The 18655-nt window shown below is 35.9% G+C and overlaps 1 protein-coding gene across 2 annotated transcripts in view; it reads right to left on the minus strand.

Annotated features, from left to right (window-relative positions):
* TINAG (tubulointerstitial nephritis antigen) overlaps positions 1-18655 on the minus strand; it is an 88792-nt gene that overhangs the window by 26325 nt on the left and 43812 nt on the right. For both annotated transcript variants that reach the window (XM_037843939.1, XM_037843938.1), the window contains exons 8-9: positions 18119-18164; positions 11581-11704 (exon numbers count right to left, since the gene is read on the minus strand). In XM_037843939.1, the coding sequence (XP_037699867.1) occupies positions 11581-11704; positions 18119-18164 (170 nt within the window). The remainder of the gene's footprint in view (positions 1-11580; positions 11705-18118; positions 18165-18655) is intronic.

Raw genomic sequence — 18655 nt, forward strand, 5'->3', positions numbered from 1 at the left:
TATCATCATAATCATCATCACCATCATCATTATCACTGTTATTACAACCAATTCACCAACTTTGAGGAATTAATTTTCTGGAAATATATAAATTTATCCAAAGAGTAAAAAGCCAGACGAGGTAAATGAATATAAGTAAGCTAGTGAAGATCTAAAATAATTACTGTCCCAAATAACTTTAGGGTCAGGCAGTTTCATTGAGTTCTTTCAAGGAAAAAATATCTTATAAATAGCTCAGGAAGTTTCAAAATTACCAAAAGTCACCCAATTTATTTTGTGAAATTATCATAATATGATAAAATCAGAAAAGGCAATAATGTAATGTTAAACAAGCTTCAAGCTAGTGTCTTCTATAAGTACAGATATAAAATAACAATTACACTTCCAAAATATAAAAAAAATTTTATATTAGCTAATTTCCTCTAAACTCTGTACCAAATAGTGTTTTGACCCACTGTTAAATGCTTTAGGAAAGAGGTAGCATTTAAAAAAACTAAATAGTATCACTGATGCTATTTAATTTTCAATTAAATCCTTCCAAACTTTGCAAGATATCAAATTACAAGGTATAATTCTGAATTCCATCCCTGAGCAAAATTCATTCTGAAGTCATTTACCAATAGCAATGGTGGCTTTGCTTGAGAATTCTTGAAATAAAACTACACACAATACACTGTCTTGCTTTTTCCCTTTCATGACCTGCTTGAACACAGAGGCAGTATCTTAGTTTGTTTTTGTGTTCTCAATGCCTATCAAAGTACTTGACACATATTATGCTTCAACAAGTTTCTTTTTGAAAAATTAAGGAAAAGTTTATACATAGAGACTAAAGATTATTCATCAAAGAAAGTGAAAATAAATTATTAGATAGGTTAAAAAAAAGGATGCACTTATTTTTATCTTGAGAAAATTTTTAGTAAAAGAAAAAATATAACAGTTGAGAACACCTAGGTGATGAGCAGACATTGAGTTAGTATAGACATGGGATCTTCTGTGTTTCAATATATATATATTAGATGATATTGTTAGAATACGAATTTTGAAGAAAGAAGTACTTGAAAGGTTTTATTACATACTCTCAGCTTCTTATTATTGGTAAAATGAAATAATTCACATCTCATAAAGATTTTGTAAGTATTAAATGAGATTATATATGGCAGTGCTACCACAGGGATTATGGATATAGATGGTACCAAATACATTTATTATGAGATTTATTCAATCTCACACAGCAGAGACTTTCAATGTTTCTCAGTGAAGATTTTCTAGAGACAGAACAAATAATCTCAGAGAGCTTGGATGGTATAGACCAAAACAGATGTCCACAAATTCAAAACTTAAGTCTCTGTTTTTTCCCTTTAAGATTTGTGCAAAATTTAAATTCTGCTCCAAAATATAGCTCTATTTGTTATGGTAGATTAAAAAAAAATGTTCCTTCCAAATCTTTTAATTTCTCAGCTACCTTTTTCCAGTTATGTGGAGCCATGTTCTAGTCAAAGGAATATGAGTGAAGTGATATGGGCCATTTCTGAGTTAAAGTTTTAAGAAGCCCCCTTCATGTTTCCTTCCATAGGCTGGATGAGACCACAGCATGTGACTCTAAGAGATGGCAGAACAAAATGGAAAGAGTTTTGGGTCCCTGAAGCCACGTAGAAGATAACTACATAACAGCTAGAAACATCCATCTGGGATTATTATGTGAGCTAGAAACAAACTCTAATAACTATATTAGCCATTAAATAATTTGAGTCTCTTTCTTGCTGCATCTACTGTTATTCAAACTAGTGCACCCCTCTAAAAAGGAAAGTGCAAGAAAGGAACTAAGCATTTTGCAGTTGAAAGGCATCCTAACACCCAAATTAAATGTTTTTGCATTGTCTAAACTAATTATCACACATTTATTTTCATTTGCTAAATAAAGTATATTAGAAATGTTCATTCAACTGTCTTAGAGTTTCCCATGCATTAAAACCTTTGATTAAAACATCTGCTCAGAATTTATCAATTTGCCAGGGGTTAAGCATAACCTAGCAAGCAAGTCAGGCTTAACGATCATCTGTAATTCAGAATGGAGGAGTGGGAAAAAAAGGATGAATGGGGGAAAACCAAATGGTGGCCCCAATAAAGCCATGTCAAATGATCTGCAATGGCACTTAATAACTAATTTATGCTCCTAGAATGCTTGCTATTTACAATATGTGTGGACATTGTGGGAAAAAACGCATTAGAAATTTAAGTCTGAAGCATTATTTTTATACTTTTTTAAGGGGCAAATATATATATTTTTATATATCATAGATTTATGAGTATCAAGTAGACAATTGGAATCATAACATAATCAAGCACTTAATATAGGATATTATGGCTATTAGTCAGCTTATAACACTGTATTCCCAACCTGTAAAATAGTCCCTCCTTATTATTACATGATTACTTTTAAATTTTCTCATGAAGAATGATAAAAAATTTAACAGGTAAGAAAATGAAATGACAGAATCATAAAATTGCTGAGGATGGAGTTACTATGGCTCTAATACAATGATTTTTTCTATTTTCTTCAAATCCATCAATCCCCTTCTTTCATTGGTTTTATTAAGCTTTCTGTCATGTTAGTAACATGTAAATCAGTGCTCATATTCTAAACCCCTGGTTTTTCTGACTCATTTTACCCATCTGGAAAACTATCAGTTTTGAATGAACTCAATTATTCACCTCAAAGACATCTCAAAATCATTAGATCCAGCAGTGAACTTCTTCCCCTTATTCTCTTTATTCTGTTCAGTCCCATCCATCTTCAACACTTTTCTCTCCTCTGATTTTGAAATAAGTATATCTATTTGCCTGCTCCTACATCTGTATTTTTACATCACAATGACACCTCAAAATCATCAGGTTCAACGGCGAACTCCTTCTCCATATTATTGTATGCTGACACATCCATCCAGTTCATTCAGCCATAATGAAGAGTGGGTCATCCTAGACTCCTCTCTTACCACAATCCATTCCAAACCCACATCATATCTGTCAGCTTTTCTCTTTAAATATCTCTTGATCCACTCATATCTCCCCAGATCTTCCACCATCTTCCTAAATTCAGAGCAATATTTTACTTGCACTATTATAATTAGCCTCTTTTTATCACAATCTTTACAGACAGAGCAATCTTTAAGGAATGCAAATAAGATCACGCCATCTTGCTATTTCAAACACTTCAATGACTTACTGCCTTTTGCTCTTAAGATCCTTAACCACATCCTTAACACCCTTGACCAAACTTTGTTTCATGGCCTACAAGTCTTTGCTTTCTGAGGTTCAGAAAACATAACTTTCTTTGGGTTCATACAATGATTTGTTTCCTTCCAACTCAGAGTCTTTGCATTGTGTGAATGTTAGTAGATTAATTAGTAATATTTTCTTCTTTATAGTGGAATATATGATAATGCCACATCTCATAATATATGGCATTTTTGATTCAGTGAAATGTTTTTTATAACTACAGTATTAATAATGGGGATGGACAGAGGCTTAGGAAAGATAAGGGAGGGGAGAGAAATGAGATTATTAGGAGCAAAGAAAGAAATTACAAGTATATTTCTACCTACCATAATCTTTGTGATATATATATAGAGAGAGAGAGAGAAAGAAAGAGAGAGAGAAAGAGAGAGAGAGAGATTATCACCACATGCTAGAATTAGTTGTGAATATTTCTGCCTAAATTTCTTAAGAGCAGGAACTATTTATTGATCTTCCTTGTATTCCCCTGTGTTGAGCACTTGATAAAAGCTAAATTCATTTGTTCAAGAAAGTTGAATCTAATAGATTTGTCTTCTAGAGAAAGGGTAGCAAATAGAATCTGTTGAGATAAATTTGTAAGGCACTCTGTCGGAGTATGTTAAGCTCTCTGATAAGGAACATTAACCTACTTGGGCTATTTAATAGTTCTCTAATTCACTGATGCATTAATTTCCTGAATGTAGTAATTACTAAGTGAGGTATAAGTAATGGAGAAATGAATTAAAATCTGCTCCAGATCACCTAACAATGCCAGGTGACCTAAAATATTTTTGAAAAATAAACATATTCTCCAGAAGTAATTTGCCTACTAGTAGACTTAAATGTCACACATGTGAAGTAAATTTATAAAGATCCTTGTTTCTAGGAATTTACAAAAATGAACGCGCTACTGCAACAAACAAATAAGGAGAATATACAAACAATGTCAGAGTGATTAAAAGTAAGCATGTTTATATCACGAGTAGCATGGATAAATATGTTGTAAAGATGATGAATAATCAGTTCTAATAAATCAACGTTGAATCAATTTTGATTCTAATAAATCAATTTTATTTCTCTGATGGTAGGAAAAAAACACATCAATCACCTAGCGGGCAGCAGGAAAATTTTTCCAGATCAAGAACATCACCAAAGGAGACAAAAATTGATCATGAAATATACAAAAGAAGGAGAGATTTAGAAGGAATGAGACTTTTAACAGATAACCAAAAAAGAGCTGCATTTCCAGTTACTGTGGCAGTATAAAGACATTTTATTCCTGAAAAGTCACCAAAAAATTAGGAAAGCAAAACAAACAAATTAAAAACCTCAAATCCCTCTTTCTATCTTAGTGAACCAAGCAAGTGCCATAATCCCAAATCACAACTTTGAGGCCCAGCTGAAAAACTCATTTTGTCTGTGCTAAATAAAAGTGGATGCTGAGAGTCAACACCTCCCCTAACACCCTTTCCCCCATTTCCTGGCATGAAACAATTTCCCCCATAAAGTATACAGGACAGTCCAGACTTACTCTACAAGATATTTATAATTAGGGTACTGAGCAGGCCATGAAAATCTTGGAATATGTCAGTCCCAGTCCACACGACCCATGGGAGGTCAGCTGAAGAAGAAACCATGCTGGAAGCCATCTGTATTACCAAAGTCCCAGTCAAGCTGCTAGGGGAGACCGATGACAGATGGAGCAGAGTAGAGAAAAAGGAAGGCAAACGGTAGCACACGGCAGCAAAGAGCCCTGAAAGGGATTTGCTGTGAGTCCCACCATCCTCTCTGAGCTATAAACTATAGTTATAAACTTCCTTGCCCCCAGGAAGATAGATGCCCCAAGAAGAGTAGATACGGTGGGAATGGATCCAAGAATTACAAACTTGAATCAGAGTTGCATCAGCCCTAGCTTTCTCCTTGAACTTCTCTCCACTCTATTTTCAACAAATACCTGCCTATTTAAAGATAAGTAATAACAGAAGAGAACCAGCCCAGGCCTTAAGCTTAAAAAGCATTCATTCACTGAATAGAAAAGCATTAACTGTATTTATTGACAGGCATTGTATTAGGTAGTTTGGCTACGTCAGTGAATAATGCAAAGACATCTGCTCTCAAGGAGCTTCATTCTAGTGGGGAAGACAGATATTACACAATCCACATTAAAAAAACTAAATAAATTATATACTATGTTATAGCATAAACATTGGTATAGAATGAAAGAATAAAAATAGAGTAGATAAGGGGATGTGAAGTGCTGAGGCAGAAGGCAGGAAGCAATATTAAATAGGGGAGCCAGGGAGATCACACCGAAAAGGTGAGATCTGGGTGAAGACTAGATAGATAACACATCAGTTATCTGGTAAAGAGGGAAAGGCCCTAAGGTGTGTGTGGTTGAAATATTAAAGAACCACTGGAGCAGAGAGAACACCGTGCAGAAGAATAGAAGCTGAGGTAAGAAAGTTGATGGGGCTGAGGCAGTCATGGGAGTCATAAGCCATGTAGGCTCTTGGAGGCCACTGTAAGGACATTTGCTTTTACTCTGAGGGAAATGGAAAAACACTGTAGCGTTCTGAGCAAAGGAGTGGCACTTCTGACTAATGATCCAAAAGGAACACCTTGGTTTCTCTGTTGAAAATGGACTGTAAAAGCAAGAATACCTGTTGGAGACTACTTCAGCAATCCAGATAAAGATAATGGTCAATGCTCAGGCAACAATGGCAGTACTTCAGATAGTCAAAAGTGGGTGGATTCTGGATAGAGGTTGGAAGAATCAGCAGAGTTTCTAACAAATTGGGGGTGAGCTGCAAGGAGAGGAATAAAGGATGATTCCAAGATTTTCAGCCAGAGCAAATGGAAGATTAGAGTTGCCATGAACAGCTATGGAAAGCGCTAATGCTGTTCAGCAAGTATAAGCAAGGATAAGAGGGGGGAGGTCAGGAGGTCAGTTTTAGAAATGCCAAATATGAGGTATCAGGTATCCAGGCAGAGACGTCAATTAGGCTATAGAATATATACATCTGAAGTTCAGGAGAGAGGACTGTACTAGAGATATAAATTTAGTAGGTGGCAGCTTTTAGATGACATTTGTGATGGTTACATTTAAGTGTCAGCTTGGCTATATTATGGTGTCTGCTTGTTTGGTCAAGTTAAGTATTGGCCTGATTGTTACCATGAGGAGATTTCATGGACTTCAAGCATCAGTCAGTTGATTTCATCTATGGCTGATTATATCTGCAAAGGTGACTGCCTTGAGCAATGAGAGAAGATTCATCCAATCATTTGAAGGTCTTAAAGGGAGAACTGATGATTTCAACAGTCAGAACTTCTATCTCTACTTCAGCCAGCCAGCTGAATTCATCAAAACCTTCATCGGAGTTCCCAGATTGCAGACTGCCTTTTGGAATCCAGACTTGCCAATCCCCACTTCATGTGAACCAATTCCATTTTTTTATCCTGTCAGTTCTGTTTCCCTGGAAAGCCCTGACTAATACAGTACTTGAAGCCAGGATGGACTCAGACTGAAAAGGTCACCAGAGAATGACTGAGAATAGACAGAAGAAGAAGACGAAAAACTGAGACTGGGACACTCCAACATTAAAAAAAATGTGTGAATACAGGGAAAGGAGAGAAGAGCCAAAAACACCGGAAAGGAGCATCCAGTAAGGAAAAACCAGAAGGAAAGTGCAGATCTAGGATACGACCAATGGATTTAGCAATGTGGAGGTCATTGGTAACCTTGAAACAAACATTTTTGTGAAGAAGAGGGTGGGATGAATTGATTAGAAGGGTGTAAGAGAAAAGGAGAGGAAAGAAATTGAATAAAGTGAGTATAGAAAACTAGTGTGAAAAGTTTGCTGTATAGAGAGAACAAAAATGGGATGTGGGAAAAGTGAGGTCAGGAAAAAGATTTTTTAATATTTAAAAAATTTTTAAGATCTGAAAAATAACAGCATGTTTGTATGATGGCAAAAATAAAAGCGGTTAAAGAGAAAAGAAGGGGGAAATTGTCCCTGCGTGTTCCTGAAAAGGCCTCTAGAATACAGGAGGGATTTAGGTGGAAACACGACTGATCTGTCTGTGTTTGAGGTGGGAAGACAGAATGAAGAAGTGCATGCTGGTGGTGCAAGATCATCAGCTGAGAGTGACAGGGTGGAGGTATTAGGGGGTTTGAGAAGAAAGGAAAGCTTTTGAGATAATCACCTGCAAAGTGGGAGGGTAAAACTAGGAATCTAGAATAGGATGGCTTGGCTATAAATTAAAGTGAAATCAGCATGGTTATGAGTTTTTTTCCACATACATTCAGATGCACTGCCACAGGCACAAAATAGGCTAATTTGGAGTTGAGATTTTGATAAGCAAACATGATGAATCAAGTAAGGGACAGAGAGGCCAGGGTATATGTGAGGCAGTGATTATAATGCTTCACCATGGAATTTTACTTGGGTAAAGAAATGAGTGTGGGCATCAAGGGAAAGAGGTTCACTTCAATGGTGGTTGGACTGAAAGGATTAACTCAACAGTTGTTTTTATGGGGTTGATGGACTGTTGGGTTCAGAGCAGTAAGAGGAAGTGAATTGGAAAGGTAGGAAGTGCTGGTGAGAAAGTGAAATTTAAAATAAGAACACAGGCAAACAATGCATAAAGAATATACAGCCCAAGAGGAATTATCCAAGGAAACTGGAGAAGCATTCAAGCATAGCTTAAAAGAAATTACAGATAGAAATTCTCAAAATGTAGCTCAAAGAACACTTTAAAAGACAACTGAAGGTGGTGTCATGTATTCTTGGTTATATCCCAGTACTCACAGCTTTGGGACTTTGAATTGGTAAATATTCATGAAAAAGCATGAAACACATAAAAATGTATGCTCAGTTGTATGTATACACATAAAGCACCTAGAAGGATATGTCAACCCGTAAACTGCTTGTGATTCTGGATGACTTTTGTGTTTGCTTCTTGTGCTTTTCAGTTTTCTATATTGCACAATTAAAAGTTTGAAAAAAAAAAAAAAATGTTTTTTTTAAAACTTAAAAAAAAAAAAAGACAACTGAAGGAAAGGGAACAAAAAGGTTAAAAAACATTTCAAAGGTAAAAGCCTTTTGGAGAATCAACACCAAATACAATAAACGTTCAACAATATGTAGGATAGACTAGGAGAAATCATAAATGAAATGATAAAAAATTATAATATAAATATTATAAAATAATAGAAGATACAGAACATTCAGCATATGCATAATATATACTTTTAAAAAGTGAATATACTAAAATTCAAAGATAAAGAAGATTAATATATGTATTTGGGTAGAAAAAGCATGTCACTTATAAGAAGACAAAAACACCAGGTTGCCCTGGTATTTCTTTTCAGGAAGACAATGCCAGTAACGCTGGGACAACATTTGCAAAGTTCTGCAGGTTGTATGGTCCCAAGAATTTAACTCAAATTATTCTTCAATATAAAAACACTTTCTCAAACATGTAAGATATTAGGGTATTCAGACCTTAAGAACCATTCTTGATACAAAATTACCAGAGAACAAAATTCATCCAATAAAATAAAATATTAGAGAACTCAAGGATAGATAAGACATCATGAAAAAATATTTGCTTATCATTGAATCCATTAAATATATGATAAAGTCTAAACAACTGTGGAAATCAAGGTTTCAGAGCAGAATGCAAAATTTTAAATCCTTTAAAATATAAAAACAATAATATAACTAAAAATATTAGATGTATGAGGGAAGAAGAGGTGGAAAGAACTATACGAATGATAAATTTACACTTATTTATCTATGGACAACTAGACAATAGATATAATCTAAAATTGAAATATGTAGTTAAGATGAATTATTCCAAACTCTAATTGTTTTAATGTAGTGTGCCAGTTCGAATGTATTATGTCCCCCAAAACGCCATTATCTTTGATGTAATCTTGTGTGGGCAGACGTATCAGTGTTGATTAGATTGTAATTCTTTGAGTGTTTCCATTGACATGTGACCCACCCAACTGTAGGTGATGACTGATTGGATAATTTCCATGGAACTGTTACCCCACCCATTCAGGGTGAGTCTAAATTAAATCACTGGAGCCATATAAATAAGCTGACAGAAGGAACACAGTGCAGCTGTGAGTGACATTTTGAAGAGGAGCTACAGCCAAGGGGACACTTTGAAGAATGCACAGAAGCTGAGAGAGTAGCTGCAGATGAGAGACAGTATGAAGACAGCTGTTGAAAGCAGACTCTTGCTCCGGAGAAGCTAAGAGAGGACAGACACAGCAACAGCACTGAAAGTGACGTTTTTGAGGAACTGCAGCCTAGAGAGGAACATCCTGGGAGAAAGCCATTTTGAAACCAGAACTTCAGAGCAGACACCAGCCACGTGCCTTCCCAGCTACCAGAGGTATTCCGGACGCCATTGGCCATCCTCCAGTGAAGGTACCGGATTGCTGATATGTTGCCTTGGACACTTTATGTCCTTAAGACTGTAACTGTGTAACCAAATAAACCCCTTTTATAAGAACCAGTCCATTTCTGGTGTTTTGCATTCCAGCAGCATTAACAAACTAGAACACACATAAATATTTTTTTTTTGTTAACTGTGAAGGTTTCTTTTAGGAGCCAGTGTCTGTTGTGTTGAAGAACCAAAAATAGTTCGTTCACATCACTTCATTAAATTTCATTAAATTTGAGTAAAATTAAGCTGAATATTAATATTTAAAATACTACTATTCTATATTTTCTATTTTTGTCCATCTAACTTTTCATCAACATTCCAATATATCTCTGTCTACAGAGAGACTTATCTTATATGCTTTTCACCAAATGTTAATAATGATTTGGCTGCTAATGTCACTTGGGATAAAAAAAATTCTTATTTTTGTTCCCTGTATTATTTGAATTGTTGTAGTGAAAATATGCCCATTTTATTAAAAGAACAATGATACTGAGTAACCAAAGCAAAACAGGAATACAGAATAAACCTCTTAATGGACACCTGGTGGTTTGAAAGAATGCTGAGAAACTGGCATTCTCATATGCTGTTAATAGAAATGTTAGCAAAATTTTCCTTGTCACAATTTTTTTTACCGTAGTATCTCATTTTCCCATATAATATATCTCATTATCTACCTATCCAACTTTTTCTGTAGGAATAACATCTGATAGATATATAAAAATACTCAAATTTCAAGAGATGTCATCTCTGGATGGTGAAATTACTACAATATATATTTTTACATTTTTTCCTAGCTGTAGTTTTTAATATCCTACATTAACACAAAATACCATATTTTCAATTCTAAGATTCTAAGCGGTATCTTAGATTCCAAGAGATATGGTACTTTTGTAATTGAAGAAGTAGAGTATTTATAATAAAGGAGGGGTGATATTTAAACAGACATCATAGAGGATGACTTGTCTACACGCCTTAATATCAACTCAGATAGTTTTCAAAGATCAGAAAGGAGGAAGTAACAATTCAGTTGTGGATGAAGTTGTCATTTATGCAGCTTCAAAATTAAGAAAACAGGAAGGACATGTTCAATAGGAACAAAGTTATTCCACACAATAGGAAAGATGAGGAAAACAAGGGTTTGGAAGGGGGAAGAGAAAACACCTTTCTGTTGTATTTCGTTTGAACTGGAGTGAGTCTTGATGAGAGGCAGCTTGCAGACAAGAACAGTCAGACCAAGACTGAGAAAGCATTGGGGGAAGTTGTCTCAGATGGCCACACTGTCTTTCTGCACAGGCCTGTTTGTGAAATGCTTACTCTTGAGATGCGGCTATCAATGAATTTTGAACCTGTCTTGTCTCTGCATAGCTGAATGCATTTTACGTGCAGTTTGATGAACTGAATCATCACAATTCTCACATAAATATAGAATAACTTCACATTGAAGTAAAGGTGACCCTACCCTCTCTTCATGCTTAATCTCTGTCAGTTGTAACTCCATTCAAAACTTTCTCCCCAAAGCATAAGACACTTTGGATTCAGATCATTTTCTTTATTAGGCCATATATAGAATTTATTCCAGTAATATGCTTTCCTTGCCCTCAGAGCAGATTTTTAGGACATATTTTATAAGTGATAGTGGGAAATGATCATCTATCCTAGAATACTGATTTGCCTTTTTCTTGGACTTTAAAATAATGACTGAATAATGGCAAAGTGAGATAATTTTTTTATTTGTTTCAGAACTACCCATACAAAGGGGATTGCCAGTACCTAAACATAATACATACACTTATTTTCAGTTTCACTTTCCAAAAGCATTAAAAGATTTTTGAGAAATTGACTTACCCAGTGAGTTTGACTGCATGCGTCCGAAGCTTTCTATGTTTGTCTGAGTCTTCATCTGTGCTGGTAATATGTCTATATATCCCTGTCTTATAATGGAAGAAATCTTCATGGACTTGCATTATGGCTAAAATAAAACCGGACAGAATAAACGGCACAGTTTTAAATATCTTTCTTGCAAAACCTACAGAAATTCTCATAGAAAAATCACTGGGTAAATTGCCAGGAGTTGAACCTAAGAAGGAATTTTGTAATTAGTCTAATTCTTATACTTCATTTATTTGGTCGCAACACTTTTCTTTGGAAAATTACTTATAACTCTTTAGACTATTACTTAAATACACATTATACCTTTAAAACTCTGTCTATTCTTAACCAACAGATGCACTATTACCAGAAACGGAGCCCCTTTAAGGGAAGGCCCACTTTTGACCTTGATTGCAGTATCTCCATTAACATTTTGCTTCCTCACAAGCCTCCTAAAATGTCAATTAAGCTAGCAGGGAAGGGTTGGCCTAGCAAACCGGGCTTAAAGTAATTTTTCTTAATCCTTAGAAGTAAATACAAATCTCTCTTTGGTGAGTTTGAATAAAAAGCACATCTTTGGCAAAAGAACACTCTAGCAAGATTTCATCCTCTCAGCTCTGGAAAGCAAAGCCAACATTGTATTCTTTAAAAAGTAGAGCTTATACTTTGTAAAGCTCTCCTTCATTCCTGCACCTAGATTATTTGTTTCGGGTATTGTGTGCTGCTTTGTTGAAAGGCTTGGGCAATACAGAGATAAGGCTTTAAACTTCTCCTCCAGAACAGGAATTAAAAACATTTAGAATTGGGACTAAATAATAATAACTTGTTAACTGTGTACAATGCTTGTCTATCTTAGTATGAAATGTATTATAAATAAAATAGCACCTAAGGTCACTAGTATTTGATAAACGTTAAGAGGAAGCTTATACTCCAAAGTCAAATATAACTTTTTATGCTCTCTTTTTTATTTCAATTTTTAATGTTACATGTCCTTTTCAATGCTGTTCAAATATTCTCAAAAGAGTCTTCTTTATCTACTATAAAACACATTCCAGTAGGATCTTAGGAATTCATCTAACTGTACTATATGTAGATGTTTGCTTTTGTTCTCTTTTCCATCACCTATACTTAGGTGAAATTCTACAGATTTTAAGAGTGAGCTCTGTGTTTTGTCTTAAATGTTGTGTGTTAGCCCAGGAAACAATAACAGGCAATCATTCATTTTGCATCTAGAGTGAGAGGAGACAACCAGCATTCTAACCATCAATAAAAATGTATAGATATTGCTAGTGGATTTTCTCTCATATGGAACCATTGATTCCTTTAGCTCCTATGATTTAACTGTTCTCAAAGCACCATGAAGAAAATATATTCTTCATTTTCTGAAAAACACTGGCAACTAAAGAAACATGGGTGAGAAGCCATCACGGTTAACTGAAAGATGGCTCCTTCCTTCAGTTTCTGATATGAAAACAAACTCAATGAACCTACAGACAGCTAACCATACATATGCAAATTTACTTTTGGAAAACTGCAGCAAACTCATTTTACAAGGCTATAACATGCATGAGGGCAGGATCAAGTGTGCCTGGTGGCTGCTCTATCTCTAGCCCCTGCTCCGGCTGGCAAGAAGTAGGTTTTCAAAAAATGTGTGTTAAAAGAATGTTGAATAATTTTAATAATTGACTTAATTGCTTTTATATTTTATCATTATATTTTAATTCACCATATAAAAATTCATGAGTACCTAAGTATATGACCATAAAACAAACCTAAGGTATTCTCAACTTTAATCATAATCCAAATATCTTTTGGCTGATCTAAAAACAACATGAATGAATGAACAGATGAATGAATGAATGAAAGAAATAAGAAGGAAAAGAAAAACATAAATGCAATGATTTGAAGATTCAGAGGAGTAAATTGCCCAAAGTGTTTAAGTAGAAAATGCCAAAGGTGAAACTTTGAATTCCACACTGGGTTCAAATGCCTGAACCCCTTCAAATTTGTCACATATGCTCCACTTCATGATATATACATTGAAATTAGAAACAAATTCCCACATTCTTACAACAGCCAACAAATTGCACAGGTGTAAGGAGAAAAAAAACTTTTCTCCATTAGTCTTGAGTTTCATTTAAGGTCTTGGAATTTTTAAATTAAATCCAGGACATGTCTACTATATGATTTTCTCAATGAATGCTAAATGGTAATAATGATGAATAAAAATTCTTCCAACACAATTATAAAATCCACAGTTCATACTGTATATTGAACCAATTCCAATTAGATCAATATTCAGAAAAACAAAAACAAAAACTGACTAATGGTTTCTTAAGTACATCAAATGTTTTACATTTAATTTGGATTATTTTACAATCCAATGCACTGATAATAATTTTGGACCTTTCAGAGTTCATAAGCTGAAATTCCATTCAGGCATCACTGGATTTGCTATTCCATGCACTTCAGGGCAACATTTAGTACAGGGAATATATGTTCTGAACTTATCAACATTATCCATGCCATAGGTGTAAAATAAAATGCCTTTTCGAGAGGAAAGCAAAAGGAACTATTTATCAGGGATGACAGTAGCTTAAAAATCAAAGTTAATTTACAGTAACCACTGCACTGTTTTCTTTTTTATTGTTAGTCCAAATCCTTAGGACATTTACAAAATAGAAGGTCTTTTGCAAAATGCAGATATCAAACTGGTTTTTTTGCTTTATTATGAGCTAAGAGAAAAAGAGATGTATCTACTTTGTTTCTACACTTAAACCTCTTTTTTTTCCAATTCATTGCCTAAGCCTTTTAAATTGAAGATAAAAAATATCTAATGTTATATATGATTCTTAAATATGATTGAACAATAAAGGGAACTCCATTGCAAATCAATCACTTTATGTTTCATGTTTGACTATCTGTCCATGATCACTTTTGAAAGACTTACTAGACTTGATCAAAAGATTCTTAAGTGGGGAGAAACCAAGACGACAGCTAGGTGAGACAGGGTCAAGGAACACCTCCATGGAAAACACTAGATAAGGACCAGAGAGTGACCCAGAATACCGATTACAGCGATGTGCCAGCTGGACGAGATCTGCTAGTTCCCAGGGGCTGTATACTTGGTGAAACTGGGAGTCTGCATTCTGAAACGAGTGAGTAAGCTGGCTGGAAGTCCCGCATCCGTGCAGCGATCTGGGGAAGCCAGGGTTTGGCGTCTGGAGACCAACGGGCTCTTTCAATAAAAAAAAAAGGGGGGGGGGGGAGAAACCCAGGAGCAGCTGCAGGTGCAATTGTGGGAACCACACAGCAAAACACAGAAAGAGGGGGCTGGGCCAGCCTCTTGGTGTCTGGCCTGGAAGATAGCCCACTGCAGATATCCCTGGGGCCGGGGGAACGGAGGGAAGAGCCAGAAGCCGAATGAAACCCCGCGGCTAGCAGCTCCCTCCTGGGAGGGCAGGATAAACTCCTGCCCGGGGCCGTGCCCACAGCCCAGAGCCCCACCAGTTGTCCTGGAGCTGGGAAGGAGGAGCTGTGCGAGGACAGGGGTGTGGAGACGCCCCGTTTGGCCATTTTTGCATCAGGCTGAAAGCGAGCTGGCTTGGCCTGGCGGCCCAGGGCTTCCCTTGAGGGATGGCGCACACTGATGACGTAGCACGGCATTCCCTCGGCAGAGGTCCTGGAGGATCCCAGGGACACTACACCAAGTCCAGTGGTTTGTGGGACAGTGAGAGGGGCTGGGGCTGAAATGAAATGAAGGCTTGGACTCTTGTGGCGGCCTTGAATCTCTGGGAACTGGGAGGATTTGAATATTGAGGCTGTCCTTCCTCCCTGGCCACCCGTACAAGCTCCCCGCATTCAGGGCGGACAGCTCCAGCAACACACCCAGGCTAAGTCCTCCAGCTGGACCCCACAAAAATCATTTCCCCACACATCACGGGGACAAGGGGGAGAACTGTCTTGAGAGCTATAGGTGATTCACAGACACCATCTGCTGGTTAGTTAAAGAAAGTGTACATCACCAAACAGTGTTTCTGAAAAATTAGATAGGTTTTTTTTACAAATTGAAAGAACTCTGTTGAGCAGAGCAAATGCCAAGAGGCCAAAAACAACAGAAAATCTCAATGTATATGATAAAAACAGATGATATGGAGAATCCAACTCCAAACACACAAATCAAGTTATCAGAAGAAACAAAGTTCCTCGCAGAATTAATCAAAGAAATAGAATAGAGGAATGAAAACATGGCAAAGGATATAAAGGACATCAAGAAGACCATGGCCCAGGATATAAGTGACATAAAGAAGACCCTAAAAGAGCATAAAGAAGACATTGCAAGATTAAATAAAAAAATAGAAGATCTTATGGAAATAAAAGAAACTGTTGGCCAAATTAAAAAGACTCTGGATATTCACAATACAAGACTAGAGGAAGCTGAACAACATCTCAGTGTCCTAGAAGTCCACAGAACAGAAAATGAAAGAACAAAAGAAAGAATGGAGAAAAAAATTGAAAAAATCAAAATGGATCTCAGGGAAACGATAGATAAAATAAAACATCCAAACTTAAGACTCATTGGTGTCCCAGAAGGGGAAGAGAAGGGTAAACGTCTAGAAAGAGTATTCAAAGAAATTGTGGGGGAAAACTTCCCAAACCTTCTACACAATATAAATACACAAAGCATAAATGCCCAGCGAACTCCAAATAGAATAAATCCAAATAAACCCACTCCGAGACATATTCTGATCAGACTGTCAAATACTGAAGAGAAGGAGCAAGTTCTGAAAGCAGCAAGAGAGAAGCAATTCACCACATACAAAGGAAACAACATAAGATTAAGTTGTGACTACTCAGCGGCCACCATGGAGGCGAGAAGGCAGTGGCATGACATATTTAAAATTCTGAGAGAGAAAAATTTCCAACCAAGAATACTTTATCCAGCAAAACTCTCCTTCAAATTTGAGGGAGAGCTTAAATTTTTCACAGACAAACAAATCCTGAGAGACTTTGCCAATAAAAGACCTGCACTACTTCAGATTCTAAAGGGAGCCCTACCAACAGAGAAACAACAGAAAGGAGAAAGAGATATAGAGAATTTTAACAGAAATATATAGTAACTTACATCCCAAAGCACCAGGACACTCATTTTTCTCTAGTGATCATGGATCTTTCTCCAGAAGGGACCATAAGCTGGGACATAAAACAAGCCTCAAGAAATTTAGAAAAAAAAAAAAATTGAATATACTCAAAGCACATTCTCCAACCACAATGGGATACAAATAGAAGTCAATAATCTTTGAACTGTAACTCCACTATTTACTTCCTACATGATATAAAATACACCAACTCTAATGACAAATCAATGGTTTTGAACTCAATGTAAAATATGTAATTTTAGACAACTGTATAAAGGTAGAGGAATGGAAGAGTATAGGAACATAGTTTATGTGTCCTATTGAAGTGAAGGTGGTATCAAAGAAAAACAAGATTGATATGGATTTAAGATGTTAATTTTAACCCCCACGGCAAACACAAAGAAATTATCAGAGAATATAACCATAGAGATGAAATGTAGAGTTTGGGTTAAGAGAAATGGGGGAAGGGGCAATGGGGAGTTAAGAAATAAGGGTGGAGTTGCTGTTTGAGGTAAAGGGAAATTTCTAGTAATGGATGGTTGGAAAGAGCATTACAACATTCTAAATGTGATTAATCCTGCTAATGGAAGGCTAGGGAGGGGGTGGAATGGGAAGATTTAGGCTGTATATACGTTTCCACAACTGAAAAAAAAAAAAAAAAGACAGTCTAAATAGACGGTGATTGAATGACAAGAACTTGGATGGAATTGGAGGATAGAGGACAGGTGGCTCAAAGGGACACAGTTGAGACATAAGGTAAAGGAAATATAGAATGTAAGCTTTGTATCATTGTTGAATCTCTTGTACTTCTTAGCTGTGCTTAATGGGATTGCATAAAATAATGTTCTTGTTCATGGGAAGTGTATACGTGAATTACAGTGTATATTCAAGGATGTGTGCAGCTAGCTCTCGTATGTTCAGAAGACAGAGCAATAGATGATGGATGATAGGGAGGGAGGGAGGGAAAGAAATAGCGATGTGACAGCAAGTTAAGATTGGTGGCTTTAGCTATCGGGGGAGGGGGGTCAGGGTATGATGGAATTCTTTGTATGGGGTTAGTATTGTTTTTGCAACTGTTCCTATAACTTTGAATTTATTTCAAAATAAAATAAAATAAAATAAAATAAAAGATTCTTAAGTATTTAAGAACATCATCTGTAGTTCAATGTAAATGAGTCTGTCTTAAAATAAAACGTTACTTAATGAAGTTAATAGACGAACATAGCTCCTATACCTTCAATGACCCTGGAATTGTTGAATTCTTGCAATATTCTAAAAGTTTTCCTTCTTATTATTAAATACCTTTTATATAAGCTAAATGTAATTTTGCTATTAAAGGAATGAATAAGACACAACCTTATTTTGTCCAAGCTTACCTTGAACTGGTCCATTTTGCATAATTTCTTTCATTATTTCAGTTTCCTAGAAGGAAACATATCAATAAGCCTCATCATTGTTATCAAAGCATACTAAACATATTGTTTGGTGGACATTGTTAAGTGCTGTATAATCCAAAGTTACTAGACCACTCAGAAGTTGCAATTAAACATGCTTTGAAATATTCGTATGTCAAATTCTACAGTGATGAAACTGCTAAAGCCAAATGCACCTGTTTCTTTCATTGACTTTTATCACTAAATAATGCTTTTGAAATGGAGAGGAAATATAACTTTTATGATCACAAAGAAAAATTATTCAAGTGAAGCTAAAAACATGTTTTGACGGTGGAGATTATTATTACCTCCATTCTTTTGATCACAAGAGCTGTCCCAGATGATTGTCTAGTGAGGTACCCAAATCTGGGTTTAGAATACTAATATCCCTATGTTGTCACCAAATGCATACTGCAGTACACAGTAGTATGGCAGTGCACCTCTTTGTTCATTCATTCACTCATCTGTACACATTAAGCA

This window comes from Choloepus didactylus, chromosome 7 (assembly GCF_015220235.1).
Source record: "Choloepus didactylus isolate mChoDid1 chromosome 7, mChoDid1.pri, whole genome shotgun sequence".
In the NCBI taxonomy this organism is placed as follows: domain Eukaryota; kingdom Metazoa; phylum Chordata; class Mammalia; order Pilosa; family Megalonychidae; genus Choloepus; species Choloepus didactylus.